We start from the raw sequence: 22612 nt of genomic DNA, 5'->3' as shown, positions 1-22612 counted from the left end.
AATGGCAAGGTGTTGTGTTACTTCGGAATCAAACAGAGATCATGTCAAGCGGAACAGAATTAGAATCTAATACATGAGTCTTAAACAGACAGACATTGAATAGAGGTGTTACTTCGGATGCATGGGCACTAGAAGCAGTGCCCCAGGGTTACTGCCCCCCTTTATAATGAGACCTCGGGATCATCCACCGGGAAGCCATTCGCTAAATGATATAAATTACATTGCAAAGTAATTACAGCCTGGGGACAAACGTCCAATGAGATACCGAGCAAAGAGACCTCAGAAATCGACCAATGAGTCACCAAGACAGAATTATGAAATGAACACCACTGATAGCAACCTTAGCGTCCTGAAGGCGCTAAGATATGTAATTCCTGAGTCAACTACACTGGCCTAGCAGCTTCTCGCGCCTTGTACCCAGGAATACCTGCTCGCTCCATACCTTGTCCCAACTACATGCCTAAGACACAATTCCCCCCAGGTGCTAAAGCACCCTGACTCTACACTGCCTCTGTCCAGCCTATTCTTTAACGTCACTGCCTCGATGTTGCTATGCTGGGGCGAAATAACTCCTGCCTAGACCTATCCTGCAACCCACCATTAGTGACATCCAGAGACATGGAATAGGAGCCTAATGTGACTACATTAGTGTAAGATAGCTTCTGCCCTGTAACCAAATATCCTGCCTAATCGTATCCTTCAATCCACCATAAACCACAACCAGTGATCCGGATCCTGTGCTGAGGCTAAGAATAATAACCCCTGTCTGAGCAATCATATCGTACTCTGCTCCTAGCTTGAATTCTACCTCAGAGTGCAGTGACCGCGGAACATGAAGAGGACGGCGACCAGCTCATCCAGAGCCAGAACGAAATCCTGAAACAGTGTGCTCATAAGAATAGAACACCCACTCCAGACACACACCACTCCTACCACTATGCTCACTCTCTACTTTACACCAAAACACAATAGAGCGCAGCTACACCCCGATCAATTTCAGCCTAGCTGCTCACATACGAACAATACTCCATGAATATCCTGCTAGAACGCAGCTATACCACACACAAAGAAATCGGCCTAGCTGACCACATAATCATCCTACACAGGCCTAATGTTGCCAGAATGCAGTCTCGGATACCAACCACCAGACTGCACACATTCGACTGATCTCTCACTATCATAGCATCAAATGTTAGGATGCAGCTACCGCCAGGCAATCGCATCAGCTGCTCATATACTGAGTGCACCCAAGCACCGTATGCTACCCTACTCTCTCGACTGACCTGGACTATGGTCCCCAAGGGCGTTCAACAGACAAGCGCTATGTAAATGACAAATAACATAACATACCATAACAATAAACGACAAACAGAAGGTAATGCACAACAAAATTGCAATGCATGTCAGATAAGCAGAATGGAAACAAAATAAGTACTTAAAAGCAACGTTCAGCAGTTCTCTCCAATTTTCAGACATCTCTACTCGCTCCAGAAAAAAATGTCTGCCACTATAACAGAGCTTTCAGTAGGATGCCCTCATTCTGTGTCACAGGGACACTGGGCCTCATTACAAGCTTGGCAGTCTGGAAATAAGGGTGTCGGTAGCAATGTACTGGCGCACTTTCCAGGCCGTGTGACTACGAGAATGCCTGCAGGGGCCGGTGCTCTCAGGAGGTCTGACCTGCAGGCAACACCAGGCCCTTTAGGCATGGTTCCCCCAGAAGCACAGGCACTGTTAGCAACAGTGCCGGTGCTTCTGTATCCCCATTCCCGTGGAGTCCAATTGGAATATCCTGGTGGCACTGGGATATCAGGAAGCAGAGTGGTGTTACAACATCGGTGGCAACTCGTTGGTAGCACCTGTGGGTTACCGCTGACCTCGTTATGACGCCCACTGACTGGCTCCAGGACGGCTCTCTGATGTGGATCTGCAATACCTCTGGCAGAGACCTAAAGCTGTTAATATAAAGACCTAAAAAAAGTGAAGTCATTGTGAGAGCATTGAGGGCCTTGTGGTCCTTCTGGTGGGGGATAGTTCTTCATGTTTAAGGGGGTGGAGAAGTATGTGATCAAATGGTTCTCGCTGAAAAGTGGGCAACATGACATGAAGCTTCACTGATTGCCCATGTTCCCTTTATTCATGCAGGGAAAAATGTGGTGTCGGAGTCTCGCACGTATGCTGGGCAGCTCCCAGGGCTTGCTGAAGATGGGCGTTAGCCGAAAAGTACCCCAGGGCATGGTTTGCATGGCACCCTACTCTTCTACCCGCTGGCACAGCACCGCTCCACAGATGGTACCATGCACATGGAATTTGCACGAGGATCACTTAGGTAAGAAGTCTACGTGGATCAGCCCTCGGAGGACCTGAGCGCCACCACATCTTCTGCCTGGAATTTCTGGCCAGAAATAGGGCAATGTCTAGAAGCACCAGACAACAGAGTTGACTGCATGTTGGCACTCGTTACCACTGTTGGCTAAGAAAAGGGGGGACTCGACCTGTAGAGAAAAGCTGGTATTTTAATGGAGGTGCAAAGGGTGAGAGGCTCAAGTTCTGATGGAGTGTGTGAAGGAGGAGGTTCCATTCCTGTGAACCCAAGCTTGAAAAGTGTCTCCCAGCCTAGAGTTTAGCCAACAACATTGATTATAAAAGGGAGGTGTGGTCAGAGGTGGTGAGGGGTGGAGGGCTGTATCTTGAGATCCTTCATGATAGTCCCAGGAGGGAGGGGGGGGGTGTTCATGTAAACCTTACATTTCACATTGTGTTGAAAATGAGCTCCTCTCTACTCAGTGCTGTTCATCCTAATGAATTCATTTTGACGATACCATTTTTTGAAGACTTTATTTTGCATTCTACATCGGCTCCCTTTTCTTCCAAACATGTGGAATATCCGTCCATTCAGGACAAGACTGGTGCTTCTTGCGCTGCAAAACCCCCCAATTTAGTGAAACTAAGCCACTCTGCATGATATATGATAGGATAAAGTCATTTGTAACGTGCCTGTACACAAGTGTTTCTAGGCGCAACAAGACGAGGGAGGACAAGACAACCGATCTTACTAGGTCTGCTTTCATTCAGGTTGAGCGACTGCGAGAACGATAAGTGCAAAGGGAAAGGGAGGGGGAAGTGCAAGGGAGAGGGGGGGGACAGGGCAGCATTGCTCTAAGTAAATGCAGCCAGGGCAGCACAGCCCTGGGTAGTGCAAGGAGAACAAGGGACTGTAGGGTTACAGTTACAGCCCCTAAGTGCGTGGTGGACCATGAGGCAGTGCAAGGGTGACCGATCAAGAAACAGCCTGGACTCAGGGAGACTCTGAGGGTAGCCAAACAATCAGTCAGTACAGCAGAGGAGAAGAGAAATGTTTGAGCTGCTTCCGGAACCTCAGGTGGTCTGGCTCAAGTTTGAGAGGGGCAGAGAGGCATTCCAGAGGGCGGCACCTGCAGAGGAGAGAGATCTACCCACCCACTCTCTGCCTGGAGAAGCTTCTAACCCTAAGAGAGTTGGAGGTAGCTGAGGGAAGGGCTCAAGAAGGAAGATATTTTGGAAGAGAGCATTGGATGTAGTGCAGGGCCCCGACCCCAGAAAGCCTTGTGGCCAATGCAAAGGGTCTTGAACTTGAGTCTTGCAGTCACCAGGAGCCAGTGGAGAGATTTCAGGGCTGGAGAGATACGGTTCCTGGGCTTGAGGCCAAGGATAAGTCTTGCAGTGCTGTTCTGGATTAGTTGCAGAGAATTGAGTGTAGCAGAAGGCAGATTGAGAAAGAGGCTGTTGCTGTAGTCCAGCCCAGAGAGAACCAGGGCTCTGGAGACAGTGAGCCTCTGGGGGAAAGTGAGAAAGGTAAGAGTCCCTTTGAGGAGGGTCAGCTGGTAGCGGGACTTCTTGGCGACGTCCGAGATGTGAGGAGAGAAAGAGAGAGTGGAGTCGAAGATGACACAAAGGTTTTTTGCCTCGCAAGAAGGCAAAGGAAGAAGGCCCAAGGCGGGCAGCCAGAGTGAGAGAGGGAAAGCAGGGGTCCCGATGAGAAGGATCTCCATCTTTCTGGAATTAAGGCAGAGATCGTTGGAGGCGCACCAATTCTGATTTGCAGATAGACAGTCAGGAATGAGTGAGAGAGGAGAGGAGGCTGAGGGGAGCCTGATGGAAAGCTGAGTGTCATCCACATAACACTGAAAGTTAGAAGAGAAGGTAGAGATGAGGTGTGCCAAAGGGCCAAGTAGAGGTTGAAAAACCAGGGTGAGAGGATAGAGCCCTGGGGAACACCACAGGTAGAGAGAGAGATGGCAGAGAGAAAGGGTTCAAGTTGGACCTGGGAGGGATGATCCAAGAAGAAGGAGGCCAGCAACTCCAGGGCCTGATCCGTGATGCACAGGCTCTCACATAGTCGATTGATCAGGATGACGTGGTTGACCCTGTCGAAAGCAGAGGAAAGATCAAGGAGGATGAGGACAGAAGGAATGCTGGAATCAAGGTTAGGGATCAGATCTTCACAGGTGTTCAGGAGAGCAGTTTCCCTGCCTCTGATAGCTCTGAAGCCAGACTGATGGTCATGAAGACAACCGACATATTAATTGTGGAGACCTGGGAGATGGCCAGCTTTTCCAAGAGTTTGCCCAGGAAAGGTTTGATGGAGATTGGGTGATAGTTTACTAGGTTGGCAGGATCATCAGAAGGCTTCTTGAGGAGTGGGTGCACAAGGGAGTTCTTAAAGGGAGAGGAGGAAGTTCCAGTTCCGAAAAAGTGATTAGAGAAATTGGCCAAGGCTGGAGCGTGGGTGTCAATATGGTCCTTCATGGTTTTGGATGAGCAGGGGGGCACCTGTTTGAATGACACTTTCATAAATCGGACTTGTCTAGAAACCTTGTCAGGGGTTGTCAGAGAGAAAGAGGAGAAAGGAGGAGGAGAGGGAGAAATGGCCAAACGTGGCTGAGAGAGGAAGAGGGGGAGGAAGAGGAGATAGAGGAAAGGATGTCCTGACTTTTAGCAGAGAAGTGAGAGGTCTGTGCTGTACAGTGGGCCTGGGAGGGAACCGCAGAGGTAGAGACTGCAACAGGATTGGCCAGTTCCTTGCAGATTTTAAAGAGTTTGGCTGTGTTGTTAGAGGCCGCAGAGATGCAGGCTTGAACGTGTGCTCTCTTCTTGGACAGGATGGAGTCTGTATTGCCTTTGGAGTAGGCAGCAGGCCATTTTGTCAGAAGATGCGCCCAAAGCCATCCACTTCCTCTCAGCCATGTGCACTTGAGTTTCAGGATGGCGAGGTTGGAATTATACCAAGAGTTGCACTTGAAGGTAGACTTCAGCCAGATTCTCATGACAGGGGCAAGGATGTCCAGGGTGTTGGAAATAGAAGGATGCAGGTTATAAAGAGCTGAGAGAACCAGCAACGATTCCACAGTTACCTGAATCAGAAAAACACCGAGATTTGACTTTCCCAGAAGGGGGAAAAAAGGAAGGTTTTGAGCACTATACAACACAGCACCTTGCCACGCCTTACAATGATGTACTCACCAGCTTTGGCTGCCAATCCCTTTCTTCTCACCAGCCAGACTAGATGCCAAGAACATGCAGCCGACAGATCATGCAACGGCTCCTGGCGTTGCTTAGAGTAGGTCTCCAGCACCGGAAGAACATCTTTCAGGTGTGTAGGGTGCACCTTTTTCTAAAGCAGCCCTCCCTTGTGATACTCTTGGGTGCCACTTGTCCTGGGGAGGATCCACATGGATCTCAAGCAGTGAGCCCCCAACCTGTGCACTATCAGAGGCAAATCTGTGGTTCCCAGTAGAGGGGCTACTAGTGCCCAAGCTCTAGGAGGACATGGCTTCACCTTGAGGTGTCAAAATCATGGCCCAAAGCCTAGTAGTAACTCTAGATATTCTGTCTCCAAGCGCATTGTGCCTACTACAAGGGTTTACCACAAGGACCTGCAGTCTGATCATCTACTGGGACCTATTACCAGGATTTACCACAATGATCCCCAGGCTGTTAGTCTACTTGGACCTAGTACCAGGATTTGCCACAAGGCTCCCCGGGATGATGGTCTCCTGGGACCTTTCACCAGGATTTACCACAAGGATCCTCATACTGATGGTCAGCTGGAACTATTAGCAGGATTTACCAAACAAATCCTCAGGCTGATGGTCAACTGGAACCTGTTGCCACGTTTTACCACAAGGAACCCAGGCTGATGGTCTACTGGGACCTGTTACCAGGATTTACCCCAAGGATCCCCAGGCTGACGGTGTCCTGGGACCTGTTACCAGGATTTACCCCAAGGATCCCCAGGCTGGTGGTCTACTGGGACCTGGTACCAGGATTTACCCCAAGGATCCCAGGCTGATGGTCTACTGGGACCTGTAACAGGATTTATCACAAGGATCCCCAGGCTGGTGGTCTACTGGGACCTGTTACCAGGATTTACCCCAAGGATCCCCAGGCTGATGGTCTACTGGGACCTGCTACCAGGATTTACTACACGGATCCCCAGGCTGATGGTCCACTGGGACCTGTTACCAGGATTTACCCCAAGGATCCCAGGCTGATGGTCTACTGGGACCTGTAACAGGATTTATCACAAGGATCCCCAGGCTGATGGTCTACTGGGACCTGCTACCAGGATTTACTACACGGATCCCCAGGCTGATGGTCCACTGGGACCTGTTACCAGGATTTACCCCAAGGATCCCAGGCTGATGGTCTACTGGGACCTGTAACAGGATTTATCACAAGGATCCCCAGGCTGATGGTCTACTGGGACCTGTAACAGGATTTACCCCAAGGATCCCCAGGCTGACAGTCTACTGGGACCTGTTTCCAAGTTTTTCTCTTAGGTGTTGCATTTGCGATCTAAGGGCTGCAATAAGGCTAGCAATGGAGACGCTACCTCTGAGGGTGTTGCACTTGATACTGGTGTTTACCACGGGTTCCCTGCTCTGGTACTATCGGGGTGCAACCCGAGGACTCTATGGAGCCTTTAAATCATATCAGATCATAAGAGAGATATCTAGGCAATCACTGACCTCATGAGAGGACCTTTATATGCTGGCCGGGCATAGATTGCATGTGCCAGGGTTGTTTACAAAATTGTGGCCTGTGCTGAAGCAGTGCAGTGGCTGTTGGACACCTTTTTTGCAGGGGCTAACTAACTCTGGCAAACCTCTCTACCAGGGCATTACACTGGTCAGTTGGGTTTACCTCAAGGATCCCAGGTGCGTTATTACCACCATTCAACCAAGGGCTTTTTAGACCCTAAGTCGCGCCAGATCAAGCCCAAGAGAGACGCCTCAGGAATTAATGACTGCTCATGTGTGGCTCGTACAACGGTCCATGGTGCTACTAACTACACATATTGGGGTCTTTCACAAAATGGCGGCCAATGCTGAAGCAATGCAGTAGAGTTTAGGTGCCATTTAAGAGACACATACAGGCGTCGTCTTCAATGTGCCTAGTTCTCTCCAGGCGACAAGGATTGCCAAAATCGTTTATACTTTATTTTACGGTTTTGTAACTTGCTAACTTGTGGTGAACGCTTCGAAGCGCAGAAAAAGAGGGGCTGAGGGAAACATTTGGTGAGGCATAAAACGGAGGGATACAGAAAATGTAGTTACATTTACATTCACGTGGAAGAGTATTGTCAGGGCAAGAAACAGGGGAACGCAGCGTGATCTTGAAGTATACAGGCGCTAGCAGCCCTCCTGGTGGGCCAGCCCCGCAGATTCCTTGGTTCCTGTAGACCCATGGGATGCCTGGTCTGGATATCCCCCTGCTTTCTTCCTAAAGTGATCCCCAGTGTCACCTGCAGCGGGAGATAGCTCCCCTCCTCTGCTGGAGGTGGGTAGAGAGGTGTCTTGGTTTCTGGAGCATACAGAAGTCTACACCTCTGTGTTTGTTGCGTGGCCAAGGTTGCAAGAGCCTAAAACCTTTCACCCCTACACTTAGCAGGTGCATAAGGGAGATGATTGTTGAGGCCAACGAACTGCAGCTGTTCGACTACTTCTTTCCAGTGCTGGGCAACCTCATGAGCCGAAGCTAAAGCCTTCACATGGGAAGAGATGCTCAGGGCACTTACAGGGGAACCCCTCTACCTTCCTCCTCCATCCTGAGCTGAATGTGGACCCCCATGGCAGAAGAGTGTCGGATCTGAGGTGCTTCAGGGAGTGAGCTGCCGAACACATTTCATGCCGGTTTTTATCTAAACATTAAATATACCATCCTGATGTTTGGCGTCTTTTCTTAATAATCAAAGCTTAGAGACTTGCTATATAATGGCGAGAGGCCATTTTTAAAGCTCTGAAGTAGAAAACAAGTAATAAACGAGGCATAAAAGGCTTATGCCAACGTTTACAATATGCTTCAAAACTCTGGGTTATTTTTACTTGGTTTTGCAGGTGAAGTGCGAGATGAAAGGGTGAGCACGTCCCCACCCTCCTCCCCGTTCCACGTGCTAAACCACCTGGTTTTACATCAGCATGAGATTGTCATGCTAGCGGAATACTTTCTGCGTGCATGCTTCCTACCGTACGTCAATAGCAGGCAGCATTTACAAGATTTGCTAAACTCTATGTCAACGCAAGGCTTACTCGCGCATTGAACCACTTGTGTACAGGCGCGTTATAAATGCCATATCATATCATAAAGCTTAAGGGCAATGTCACCTGTATATGCTTTGGTTTTCGACTCCCTTTTACAAATGTAGAAAATTGCACGGAGGGGAACGTGCTGACGGTCCCCCTCCATGCAGTACTCACATTTTATAAAATGACCACCCCCTCGACCCCACAGTATGTTCATTTTTATAGGACTAGGGCGAAGAGAAAGGACACACTGGTGATACCCAGATTACTCACTGGTAATCATTGCTACTATGCGTCCTACTCATCCTCATCATCGTCCTCATTGCTGTGAGTCCAGACTTTGACTTCGGAGCCTGGCTTTTTCATCCAAGAAGTCATGGACTGTTAGTGGTGCTTATAGCCCAGCCTTGGATATGGTTGCACAGGGTGTCTGGGCTGTGTGCTTCGCCCTCACTATTGTAAGACTGTGATGAAGAAGAGCAGGTATCAGCGTCATGAGGATTACCGGAAAGTCATTGAGGCCTTAATTTCTCAGAAAAGCCATGTGACTTTTCCCTTTCTTGAGAGCTATGTCTGAGTGGGGTGTTTAAGGTGTGTGTTGGGTCTAGGTGTGCGCGAGGGCCTCAACACATCCTACTTGGCAGTAGATCCAGTATTCTGCAGTTGAGGGAGGCCTTTTTTGATTTCCGGCCCAGCAGAACTATGCATGACCTCTCTGATGGTTCAAAGTGCTGTACTGGGGGTTGGAAGGACAGAAACACCTTCCAGACCTGATCCTTGTATTGGCTGCTGGTGTAAATGGCTGTATGTGAAAAGCCTGAGATCCATTTTTAACGAGCCGCAAATAAAGGTGGAAATAATATCACTAGAACATTTCCACTGCACCTTATAGCTACATACATTTGGTATCTATGGTCTCACGGTGCCATATAGAGGATTTTATATTATTACATTTTCATTTTATCAAAGGTTTCTACAGTCGTCTTTTTAATTTACCTAACCTAACATTCATTCCATCTACACTTGACCTGAAAAGTACCTTTCAATGGGGTGGATACCATCAGGCCCTCTCTTCCATCAATCCCTCCTATTTGTTCCTTTTCATAACTGTACCCTTTTTCGTTTCTTTTTTGCACATATATATATCAAACCTGCAATACTTTATTATTGCCTACATTTCCTTATTCTTTCCTCCTGTCATTGTTTTTTACCCTCTTTATTTTTTAAATGCGTTATTTTTACCCCTTCCATTATTCTCTCTTTATTTTTTTCTGCAATGTATCACTGGCTTCCGTGTAAATATCTCTTCCTTTTCTGTCCCCTAGAGCTCCTGCATGACGACCTTCTGATGCGGTTCGATTTCATCTGGCTGAGGGATCACTGCCGCTCCGACTCGTCCTACAACTGGAAGACGAACCAGCGCATACTGGACACCGCGAGCGTGAACCTCAACATCAGGCCCACAGATGTGCGAGTGGACGACTCCATGGTCTACCTCACCTGTAAGTGCAGCGCTTGTGCCGTGTGCATCCTCACAGCTCTCCTTCATCTGCCTGGGGAGGATAGCTCAGCGGCAACGTGCTCGCTTTGCACGTTATAAATAACCTATCATATCATATCTTTGCGCCTTGGTGCAGATATACTCCTCAACTTCATATTTTATATTTTATTTCTGTATATGTACTTGAAAGATCGTAGTGATTCAGCAAGTAGTGTATGTAGTGCCTTGGTGTTGCGAGCATTCCCATTGGTTGTTGCTTTACAAGAGAGAACATCTTTCATTGGTTTGTGCTTTCACCTGCAGGTAGAGCAGATATAGCTGGGAATATCCAAGGGGGCAGAACTGATGGACATAGTGTCTTCACAAAATGACATTATTGATAAGTGAGAACACCTTTGTTGATCCTGGAGGTGGAATTATACTACTGTGTCGCTTGGGGCGTCCTCTAGTGAAATGCGGTGATTATTAAAAGTGATTTTGCCTCTGTGCGGATGTTTTAGATTCATGGGGATAAGGGAGTTCCAGTGATGGGGATCCAGGAGTGTGAAGGAGTGAATGCGAGTGGGCATGGGATGGCAAGGTTGAGGGGGCTAGGGATAGCATGTAAGGCGATGAGTAGCAGGAGATAGCCATACAGGTTGAGGACGGCAGAGTGTCCCTTGTACTTTTCTGCGATCCACATGGAACCAATAACTTCCAGTTTCTCATTTAGAAGGCACCCGAATAAGGGGCAAAAGAATTTTCATTCTAGCTCCAACAATCTCCAGCTCTGAGGCAGGTCCATTTGTGGACACTAATCCACAACACTGCAGAAAGCCTCCAGGCCCAGAGGCCAGAATCAAGCGAATATTGTGCATTAGGAATGATTGGTAACATAACCTAACATTTATATGAAAAGGTTCACCCCCTCAAAATACAATCCTCCCCATTGAAGTTACATATACAGTCTTCCAAAATAACGTGCTCCTTTCGATCGGCATCAAAGGCTCACACCCCAAAACAAACAATTCTGTCCATTGACTTCACAGGTTGACCCTTCCATAAACATGCTCCCCTCCCTTCTCTTCAGAGGTTCACCCTTTGGAAAAACATGTTCCTCTCCATTGACTATGGAGTCTGGCCCTTCAAAAATCGTTTCCTCTCCATTGTCTATGGAGTCTGACCCTTCAAAAAACAGGTTCCTATCCATTGGCTATGGAGTCTGACCCTTCAAAAATTGTTTTCCTCTCCATTGACTATGAAGTTGGACCCTTCAAAAAACATGTCCCTCTCCACTGACTATGGAGTCTGACCCTTCAAAAAAGTGGCTCCTTGGAGTCTGACCCTTCAAAAAACATGTTCCTCTCCATTGACTATGGAGTCTGACCCTTCAAAAAAAATGTTCCTCTCCATTGTCTATGGAGTCTGACCCTTCAAAAAACATGTTCCTCTCCATTGACTATAGAGTCTGACCCTTCAAAAAACAGGTTACTATCCATTGGCTATGGAGTCTGATCCTTCAAAAAAGTGGCTCCTTGGAGTCTGACCCTTCAAAAAACATGTTCCTCTCCATTGACTATGGAGTCTGACCCTTCAAAAAATATGTTCCTCTCCATTGACTATAGAGTCTGACCCTTCAAAAAACAGGTTCCTATCCATTGGCTATGGAGTCTGACCCTTCAAAAAAGTGGCTCCTTGGAGTCTGATCCTTCAAAAAACATGTCCCCCTCCACTGACTATGGAGTCAAGAAAATGTGTACCTCAGAGTCTGACCCTTCACAAAACATTTTCCTCCCCATTGGATCCACAGCTCTGCCCTTCCGAAAACCCCTCCATCTCATTTATTCACAGGCCGCTCACCCGGCTAATCCCCGGCTAAAATTGCAAACCTTTTCGATTCACCCAGCAAGACTCAGACCAGGTGGAGAGGTATGGGGTGGTCAAGAGCCAGCAAGCTCCCTAGCGTATGCTCCCTGCATAGAAGGTGCCTGTTCTGTTTGGGACCCTGCCACCCCATGACTGAAGCCCCACTTTCTCCCACTCCTCCTGCCAGGCCCCATAAATGAATCCCACTTTTCCCCTCTCAACAGCTCTGCAATGCACCCAGATTAGCTGCTGCAAGCACAGTCAGGTGGGCAGGGTAGTTTCTAAGCAACATGGTGCCCAGGGCAAACAACAAAAATGGTTCCGCGCATGCATTTCTGGCACACGCATCCATGATGCAAACAAGCACTGCCCAACATGATGCTGAAGACCAGTGGGCAGCTCTTGCCCCAGGCAAGCATGTGGGCAAAAGGGGTCTGGTCTCTGGATTCTCCCAAAGGGGATTAGCGGCCTCTCCTCTTTTTTCCCTGGATTAGTGGGTCTGCCTGGATCTAGGAGGGTGGTTCTGCCTGGATCTGGATCAGCTACCTCTGGATCTGATTCTTGAGTCTTGGAATCTTGCAAGGTGAATCTTGAATGTCTGGATTTTTGAATGTCCTGAATCTCCTTATGCCTCCTCCTTATATAGGCAGAATGACATCAGAGGAATTTTACAATGTGGGTGGAAGTAATCTGAACATACCCTTAGATGGATAGGTTAGGCTAAGGGTGTCCCCTCCTCCCTGTGGGCGGATTGGTTCCAGGGAAGTGACATCAGTTTCAGTGTGGGTGTTTTATGATTGGCTTTGTTTTACCACAGTTACTTTTACCAAAATAGGTTATGGAACAAAAACCCTTATATTTACAAACGTCACCAACATAAAAATCAGATAGGCGAATTCCATATTTCACAAGGAATATGCTGGTTCAAACGCCAAGTCTGTGCGGTGTTGCTTCGCGCGTTTCTGGCACCATTTTGCAATTTTTCATGGGAAACATTTGATCTAAAGTTCTACAAATGGCTACACATAAGCCCACTAGTGTCGGGCATATTTTCATCAAGTTTCATATCGGTGTCATTAATGCTTTCCGCAGAAATGCCTTTTTATACTGCCTTTCACGTCCACCACTTGTCAGGAAGACATACATAGGGCCTCATTCCGACTCAGGCGTTAAGGGGTTTTACGGCGCCGTAAACGGCGCCGACCCTTAACACCTGATTACAATGTCCCCTTTGCGGGATGGCTGTTTAACGCCTGCTTTTTGCAGGCATTAAAAGCCATGCCGCAAAGGGACCTTGGCGATAATTACGGCACCGTAATTTACGGTGCCGTTATTATCACCTTTCCCCATTCCCATTATGCCCTATGGGGCATAAATGGGAATGGGGAAGGGGCCATTGGTGAATGGGGAATTACCGCCCCACTCACCTTGGAATGGGGCGGTAATTCCGCCATCCACCATGGCGGAATTGCAACCTTAGCGGCATGGACCATGGTGCTAATAGCACCATGGTCCTCCGCCAAGGTTGTAATGAGGCCCATAGTCTTATTTTCCTTGTACGAAAATTACATTAAAACTGTCATAATTTCACATTACTGCTTATTCAGATTACTGAAATAAATGTCTTAATGTAAACAGTCTTTTAAATCAAATGGGCTGGATTTGTCCCCAAATGTGGGGGGGTGTTTCCAACCCCCCCAGCCAAAATGTCTTCCCTTGGTTAGCTTGCACAACAGGGTTACCATGGAACCCTTTGATCCTAGGCAGTTGAAGCTGAGGAGAGGTGTCAAAGGATTTCACACTTCTGAGGCAAGCACTGATGCTTGACTCTTCTTTTGTTCTTGGAAGCATTTCTGCCATGCAGTCTGAGGCAGCCTGTAATTATCACACTTGTCAGGTCCATAGAGCAGGGTCAGTTTCCGTACACAGGGATATGCTTGGCAAATGGGTTCTTTGAAACTGACATATAGCAAGTGAGAGAGAGGGCTTCTTTTGAAGTACTTTGCGTGCATTAATTTGTTTCCAAAAGTAAATTCAAGCTGTGTTTCGGTAGAAATCCAAATTCTTTGCCCATCAAGTGGTTTCCCAGTACATCAGCTGCTCTGGGAATGTTTTTGCCTCACCTCTTGTTACTCAGCAAACATGAAACATGCCAGGAAGGGTTTCCTTGAAAAGCACAACTTTGTGCAACATTGAATTAAGAGTAAATTGCATAGCCGCCTTGGGTGGCATGTATGCAGTTTTATTATTCTGCATGATAGAACAGAAAAACTTGATGCCCTTCTGCGCATTGGTCATTTTCTGCTGGATTTAGCTGAAAGAAGTAAATGCTGCCATTCTTCGTAGTGGCAGTGTTTAAAGCTTGCCACCCCTGCGCCAGGGAAAGAAAGCACAGCCGCTTTTGGTTGCAATGTAAAAATTGAATATTTGTTGCAGGGGGGGTTTCTTTTGTGGCAGGCAAATGTACCCCACAGGAGGATTTATTGTAGGATGTAGCATGTCCCTGAGATTTATCAGGTTTCGCCCGCAGATATGGCGCCGAAGATGTTATTTAGTGGGTTCTATGTTCATTCATCCACAGATTTTCTTTTCTGAAAAATAATTCTGGAAAAATCATTGAAATGTTTATTTTATTTCTGAGGATTCATTTTTACACTATTCACTACCCTACCCCTTATGTGTCCTTACCCACACCCCATATATTTTATGTGAGTTTAAAAAAAAAAATCAGAAAAAACCCATCGAAAAAATGACTGTCAATGAACAAACGTGATACCATTTAGAGTCACGTGCATAGATTCTAATGCTGTGTACAGTAGCCCATGAAAAGACTTCATAGTCGATCTTAACATTTCACAGGTACTCCCAGAGAACCAAACTGAATATCAAGTCATTATCACATAGGGCAGAGTTCTGAGACTTGCAAGGGACGCCACTTGGCGTGGTCCAAAGGGCTGCATTTCGGTCCTCTGCAAAAATGGTCAATTCTCTGCAAAATCAGATAACTTTTTCTATCTCGCCCACGCAGCATTCTGTTTTCCCACCCAGAATTTCGATTTTGAAGTTAGTGTGCAAAATATCAGCAATGCCAGGGAGGGATGACGTGGTGGTGGAATGTTGGGGTGGTGGGCCATTTGGAGCAGAGAAGGGCGCCATGTTGATGACCGTGCGGGGTATAGTTATTGTGTGCACAAAGCTTGCTTCCGTTTACTTGCCGTACGCGTCATATCACACTATGCCGCCTGCCTCTGTCAGGAGGGTGGTGGGCCATAGCTATGACCAGGGTGGGCGGACTTCTATTCGGTGCCATTGGGTGTGCCACTGATCTGCTGCTAGAAATAATGTAGCTGGCTGGTGAACTTGTTGGGGTTTATGTGCCATGCCCACCCTTAACCAAGCATGGCAACTTAGAGGTGAGGGTCAGTTGAAGTATATTTTGGAAAATTGGCTCTAATGTTGCATTTTATAGCACGATTTCCTGGAAATTAGCAAAAACATCCATAGGACCGCGCCATTACTCAAGAGCTGGCAGGCCACCAGGAAATGTCTCTGGGATTGTAGTGGGAGGGGTGGGCTGCCTGCATGTTACCAACAATCTTGTGACCACAGAGCCATTACTCAGTACCATTAAAATGGGTAATACGATTATCAGAGCTCTCACGCGTGCTATACACGAGAAGACCATCCAGTCCTGTGTTTTGCCTTTAGATTCTGGGACTCGTAGCTCTTGCTTTCCCATTTGAAATTTAGGAATACTATGTGTGCCAGTTTTCCAAGCAACTGTAGGACTGGTTGGGCTTCTCACGCATGGAGAGAGGCCACTTCCGAGTTCAACCAGTGTAATGTTATGCATTTTGTTAAACACCTAAAGAAATTTGTGAGTTAACACTGCCAGGATCCAATCCTGTGTCCTGAGATGGAACACATATCACCTAAGTAAGACATTAACTCACTGAGCTATCTGACCAGCTAAACATTGGTAAAGGTGGCATTGGTATGAATGCACCAGTGAAATTTACAAAGAATGACTTTCTGCAATTTAAGCCCAAATATAATGGATCATTGCTTGAACTGATGTGTGTTTTGGCAAAAGGCAAAGTAGGGGGCTATTCGTCTCCCCTCTGGGTTTACAAGCAAAGTCAAGGCCCAGCCCAGGCACAAGAGTTATATGAAAGGGGGTAGCCCTATTACCATATCACACCTGCCCTAACTACTATTTCAGCATAATTTCCAAAGTTCACTTCTCAACAAAAGTGAAGAGCTCTCACATTTCTCATGCCCATGTCTGAGAAGGACAGCCACTACTGTTTTGGTTGGAATTCTGGGACTTGTAGTTTTCTTTAAGTTCAAATCAGAAAACAATCAATGAATTCAAAGGAGCACCATACAGGACTGCATGGCCCTCTCAAGCATGGCCGGGGGATATTTCAGATCTCGCAGCAGTGATGTACACATTTTCCATCCTGCCTTCTTTCTCTTGTGGGGTTGATCTGTGAACTGAACATGCTGTGAGGATTGGCACTGTGGCAGTGCTTGCTTTCCCCTTTAGAAGGGTCTGGGACAGGACTGCGCGCCACCAGAGCTTCACCTTTAGAAGGCCCTATGACTGCATGCGGGACGTAGAGCCATCCCCGGGGTGTTAAGGGGGCCAGCAAGGCCACTTGAGTCGGCCCCATTAGTGCTGGGAATATCAGCACGTTTGCGCGGTGGAGGCACTGCGGATCGGTAGGTTGCAGGGGATCACCCGGTCTTAGTGGGATACAGGGCGGACCCTGATAGGCCATGCAGACACAGGCCTTTGGGGGGCTGTCGGTGCACCCATGGATGCCTCGAGCATCTGGTTGTGGATTGGCCTGTGTGGTCCGCGGCCACCATGCTGGCAAGAGGGCCCCACGGCAACAAGGCCTGCAGGCCCGTGACCACACAGTGTGGGCCTGCATGCAGGTAATGAGACACGGACACAGTCGTTGCCTTCTTGGAGTTTGCCGCCGTTCTAGGGCACGTGCGTGCAGGCGTTCCCTTTATTGACATGGTGTCATGACGTAGTTATGACACCTCTTAAAGGGCGATACACACTGGGGGGGTCCCGCATAACACTGGGTACAGTGTACCCCACTCTATAAATTAGGCAAAGTACATGCGCACGGCACAAGCGCAGGGGCAATGCACTCCTATTGGTAACTAGACTAAACTGGGCAGCAGGTGTTCGATTCCCGGTCCCAGCATGAGAAGCAAATCATTTTTGTTGTTACCCTCACTAGGAGGCAGAATCGCATAAAACTTGGCTGTATTCAGAAGGACATGCCATCTCCTTAGGTGAGGGCGCGCAAACAGGAAGCATAACTGAACTAAACAGGATGGTAGCCACCTGCAGGAAGGATGCTCTGAAAATGTGTGACGACACTGTACCTACTGCTGAGACATGTTGCCTTTATTTGACCGTTCCTTTTTAAGGGCCCGATGGTCACCTGACCAACTACAGCTTGGCGTGGCTAATGGAGAACAGCTACGAAGAGCAGCAGAGACAGCCTCGGTGCCAAACACTGTGGAACGCAGAGATCTACAAGCGGGCACAAGTCGCGTCCACCCCCTACCAGCGCTTGCTAGACACCGAGGAGGGCCTCAAGGAGCTGCTCGCGAACTTTCTCCGCTACGGCATCGCCTTCGTTGACGGAGTCCCACCCGACGAGGAGAGCACTGAGCTGGTGTCACGCAGAGTTGGTTTAATCAGGTAGGAGAGCTTGAGCTCAGCTAAAAGGGTGAGCGTCATATCACCATTTAGTGACCACAAGGTCAAATATTTGGGAACTTGCGTTTCAAGTATAGAAGTTTGGAAATAGAGTTAGAGAAAAGTAAGGGTCCCTGCTGCATTGTGTTTGAGCCACTACTGCATTCATAGCAGAACTAACCCCTCCTGTGGCCCCCCAAACACAGGAATACATCCTACACCTTGTTCCACACATAATGAGATAAGACTGAGCTCTTTTTCTGATTGGGAAAACACATTTAACATTTTATTGCAAAAAACACATGGTCACTTTCTTGGAGTCATCATAGCCGGCGGTTATAGCCCTGCTCAGGCCACAAGTATGCCAAGCCCAAAATCCTTTTACAGGTGGCTCTGCCAATCCCGTGTTGTGCACTTTTAAGTATCCCAGGGCAAGGCGTTCTCTTGCGAGACGGGCCCGCCCTGGGAGTGACTGCCATTACAGTCACTCCCATATTGTTTCTATGGAGCGAACAAGGTGCTGCATCAGTTGTTGAGGAGTCCCACCGTCCCTAGTGGTGTCAGTGCCCGTCTCACCCCATCCTGGCTGATGCGGACAGTAGTTATTGCTTGCGGCAAGACCGCAGCACGCCTCCTTCACTAGGACCGCCCTTGTAACTCCGCCACGCTTTGGGGCGGAGCCTCGTGTCCAACGCCCGGATATGGGGCAGGAATACTCCTGTAGTAATACAGTATGACCCCCTGGAGCATCGTGTCCAGCCCCCTGATATGGGCTGGGTACTTCTCCTGTACTAATGCACTAGGCTCATCTCCACCATAGTGTGCAATGGCATCCGTGGTGCAGGAACCAGAGTCATAGAAAGGGCAAGGCCTGAGCGGGCAAGGCCCACACAAAATCTGTAAATGCCCACTCAGCACCTTGTCACTGCGGTGCTCCCAAATACATTAGCTTCAGGCCCTACTTGTTAGACAATCCTGGCTACGCCTCTGGCAGGAAGTATTCCTGTACTTAAGTAACATGGTTGCCGTAGAACTGCCCCAAGATGCGTGTATGGAACTATCACTGCAATAGCTCACTGGGGCCCCTGTACCTTTACCCACCACTTTCCTCAATCCAGAAGTGATTCTCACAAATACTCTTGTGTAGGAATAATGAAATCATCTGTAGGTGTCTAGCGCCACCTAGAGGCCATTCAGCTCACCTAATATTGACTAGATAGTAAGCACCCATGAAATAGTACAAAATGAGTGCAAAACACCTCTCCGTATAGAAATCAGAAAGGATGCCACTATGGCACTGAGCGGCTTGTTTTAGAGTGCTTTGCGATAACACTTGCTTTTTTCAATCGTTTACAAAACACTGTTTTTATAGAAGTTGTCACCATAATTATTTAACCCCATCTGTTGATTGCTTCATTTTCGATTTTTGTTTGGAACCATTAGGGCCAGGGCGGGGGACGCACCCATTCAGGTTGCTCAGAGCATAAGCCGTATTGCGTAGTACAAGCCCGTGTTCGGATCAGCCTATCAGCTGTGCGTCCCTCGCCCAAAAAATATTGACCAGCATGTCTGACCGCCATAGCCATCATCGGCAGCCCAATGTGCACCTGTGATCTTTAGACACGGGTGCTTAAGAAAAAAACAAATAACACGTACTCAGGGTTTTAAGTGGGCCTGGGCTAGCCTGGGCGAGTTACTATAGTGTTTAAAAACTGTCCCATAGCGAGGGTCCTGCCAATCCCCATGAGTGAGCACTCAGTATGATTTTGCCATCAAGGGACTGAGAGTGCCCCTGGCTAACTCATAATAGGGACAGACAGATTAAAACCTGTTAAAAGGTAGATGAAGGGAGGCTGTTAGCAGGACAGCCAGCTTCTGACTGCCAAACGAAAACTCTCCTGAACCAAGTATTTATGACTCGCAGTTTGCGGTCACTTTACTGGTAGAGCATTATCATAAATAAAATAAGCAGAAAGGCCACCGTGTATTATGTGCTCAGAAGGGTCCCAGGCTTGAATCACTGTCACAGGTATGTCAAATATAAAAATGTGTATTCATTCTTATGTTTCCAAAATGCTCTTTGATTTCATGCAAAGCAGCAAATAGCTTACAATGGTGCTATTTATCCCCCCCCCCCTTCTCACAGGTGCTCCAGTGGGTGATGTCAGGGCTGGCAGAAGATGCATTAGGGCTCCATTTGGCCACCATCACGCTGCCCCCCAAACTCTCCCGAGGCAGCTGTATAGTGGATAGATTACAATGGAAATGCTTCCTGAGGGCCAACTCCAATGGGTGGTTGCCCTGGGTTTAACATCGAGGGAGAATAACATGAGCCCCGCCTTAAACCTCATCCATTCCCACGCAACCTCCCTGATTCACGCCAGCAGGGTAGAATATGCAGGCGTGCCTCTGATAAGCAAAATCACGTTTAAAGTGACACAGCCTTTAGTTTGAGAAGACTAGATAGAGCCTACCTAAGGAATATATTCATCCTATGAACCATTCTTTGCAGAGTTAAAAGCTACTGATTATTGTGATTGGATATTTATAACGCACTTGATACCCAGAGGTTTCTACATGCGGTCCTCGGGATTGAACCTGTGTTGCTCAGTGTCATCTTGCTTTCAAGGCGAGCACGTTGCCCCTAAGCTATCCTCCCAGCGGGCCATCGTGGATTATCACGGGACAGGCAGCCAGCTGGGGGAGCTGTAACCCTCAAACGTGGAGAAGTGATGTAAATAGAAAAAAGTGGGCAAACTTCTGCACCTTGGTGTCTCCCCTTGAGAAGGAGGAACTGGCAGGGGAGGTGCAGGAACACCTTGGCAGGACGTCAGAGTAGGAAAGGGGCCCCTTGTCCATAATGGAACAGTTCCATGTTTTTAGCGAAGAGAGAGGGAGGTGTGGCAACCCCGCGAAGGGAGAGAACACTAAGGTGTGAATGGGGCAGAGTTTAAAGGAAGAATCAGTCCGATAGTGGCTCTCAGGCAAGATGGCTGTGTCTGTGTTGGGACACGCGAGGAGGGGTAAAGCTAACCTACGAGGACCCGTGGGATCAGAGCAGGCCTCCCAGTGCGTCTATTATCGCCACCACTCTTCCCTAACACAGTATGCTGAAGTGTCACTCATGGAGTCTGCCGCCGTTCTAGCGCACGTGCCGGCTGAGGCTCAGTCACGACACAGTCGTGACACACTCCTAAAGGGGACATTACCACAGAGGGCAGGTGGGATCAGAGCAGGACTCACAGCGTTTGTATTATCGTCACCAATGTTCATTGTCTCTGCAGCAGGGCCGGCCTTAAGGGCAGCAGTGCCCTGGGCGAACTGGCAACACCCCTCGCCACCTGCGTGCCCCTGGCTAACAGCGGGCGGGCGGAAGGGGGCGGCACCAGGATGAGCCCCTTTTTTTTTGTTTTTAGTTTTCTTTAACCTCCGGAGAGGAGGTTAAATAGGGCGCGTCAGCACCCCATTGTCATTGAATGAGCCCGCCAATGCGGGTGCATTCAATGACAATGCAGCGCCTGCCACGCCTTCTGCCCGACTCGCCACCCCCCACCCAAGGCCGGCTCTGCTCGGCAGGATAACTCAGTGGCAACGCGCTCGCCTTGGAAGCAAGATGACACGGAGCAACACTGGTTCGATCATCGAGTCTGTGCTTAGAAACCTCTGGGTATTAAGCGCGTTATAAATAACCTATCATATCATATCACTAACACTTTATGCTTTATACCACACTTCTCTCACGACAGGGAAACGTTCTACGGCAGGTCCTGGTTCATCGCAAACGACTACTCCCGCGAAGACGTTGGGTTCACGGACCAAGCTTTGGACCTTCACAACGACGCCTCCAACATGCAGGAACCCCTGGGGTACGTGCTTGTGTGGGCTTCTGTGGGTAAAGTGCCAGGTTAGGCTGTATGCAGGAGGCGCTCTTCTGGGATCCTCTCCTCTGGATGGGATTACATGCTTCCTGTAGTGTTGAGAGAAGAGGGTATTAGAGTACAATTGCAATATTGAGTCAGTGTAGTGTAAGATTGACACCTTGACACATCACAGGAGCTGTCAGGTGCATCACCCCAAGGCATATACTGAGGTTTGGGATTGACTATTCTAGAGTGCTTATTAATAATTACCGCTAGATGGCAGTGTTCCTCTGCATCAACCTTTGTCTTTTGTAGAGGTGAAGCAGGGTATTTAGGCGCGAGTCATTCGGCGCAACTGTTTGGGCGCTGCTGCTTTGCCTCAGTTCCCTTATCGGCACGCGCTGTAGGCCGCAGCCAGCAGGGTGTAGGGGCCTATAGGCGCTGGTATGTCTTGGCGCTCCATTACTAACACGCACTTACACGAAAGCGTTCAAATGGCCCAACATTGCCATCTGGTGGTATTTGGACTATATTCTGTATCACTAAGAATTGACACCAACTGCCTTGCCTTTAAGTGAACATTAACCCAGCAAGAGGTGAATAAAACGAATGGGGCTGCATTTGTGCGGGGGATGATTTTAATGAGGCTCTGTGTGTGAACCAGTATTCTTACTAAAAACACTTCCTTATAAACGTTGTAGTTTCATCGCTGCTATTCAGGCAGGGCTGACCTTAGAGCAGGGCGGGCCGGGCGACCGCCCGGGGCACCATAGCCCCCCAGGGTGCCATTTGCCCCCCAGGGCGCCAACTTGGGGAGGCTTCCAAGGGCTACCCCAAGCTGTCGTGGTGGGAGAACCAGACATCCTTTCCGGGTCCCGCGAGGGGAAGAGGGAACCTTAATTCCGATTAATGGAAAGAGTTTTGATTATAAGGGGTGTCTCTTTATATGTCTATGCACAGAGCATGCGCGCCAATTCCAAGCACACACAATAGACACACACACACACACCCTGACCGTCCAAACTGTGCACAGGCTTCTAACTTGTAATTTTGTAGTTTCTGCGAAAGGCAATTTGCCTGCACTCTGGGTAATTAAAGGGGGTGCTTGAAAAAA

At 48.4% G+C, this 22612-nt stretch overlaps 1 protein-coding gene across 6 annotated transcripts in view; it reads left to right on the top strand.

The window, feature by feature from the left end:
* LOC138570229 (trimethyllysine dioxygenase, mitochondrial-like) overlaps positions 1-22612 on the top strand; it is a 114283-nt gene that overhangs the window by 50378 nt on the left and 41293 nt on the right. For 3 of the 6 annotated variants that reach the window (XM_069648964.1, XM_069648963.1, XM_069648962.1), the window contains 4 exons: positions 2146-2329; positions 9890-10066; positions 17365-17641; positions 21385-21504. In XM_069648964.1, the coding sequence (XP_069505065.1) occupies positions 2152-2329; positions 9890-10066; positions 17365-17641; positions 21385-21504 (752 nt within the window). In that variant the 5' untranslated portion in view covers positions 2146-2151. The remainder of the gene's footprint in view (positions 1-2145; positions 2330-9889; positions 10067-17364; positions 17642-21384; positions 21505-22612) is intronic. The other 3 variants (XM_069648961.1, XM_069648966.1, XM_069648965.1) reach the window with 1 other exon arrangement.

This window comes from Ambystoma mexicanum, chromosome 2q, assembly GCF_040938575.1.
Source record: "Ambystoma mexicanum isolate Mex_15411 chromosome 2q, UKY_AmexF1_1, whole genome shotgun sequence".
In the NCBI taxonomy this organism is placed as follows: domain Eukaryota; kingdom Metazoa; phylum Chordata; class Amphibia; order Caudata; family Ambystomatidae; genus Ambystoma; species Ambystoma mexicanum.
Note: the sequence above shows the minus strand (reverse complement) of the source record. Positions and strands in the feature narration are given on the sequence as shown.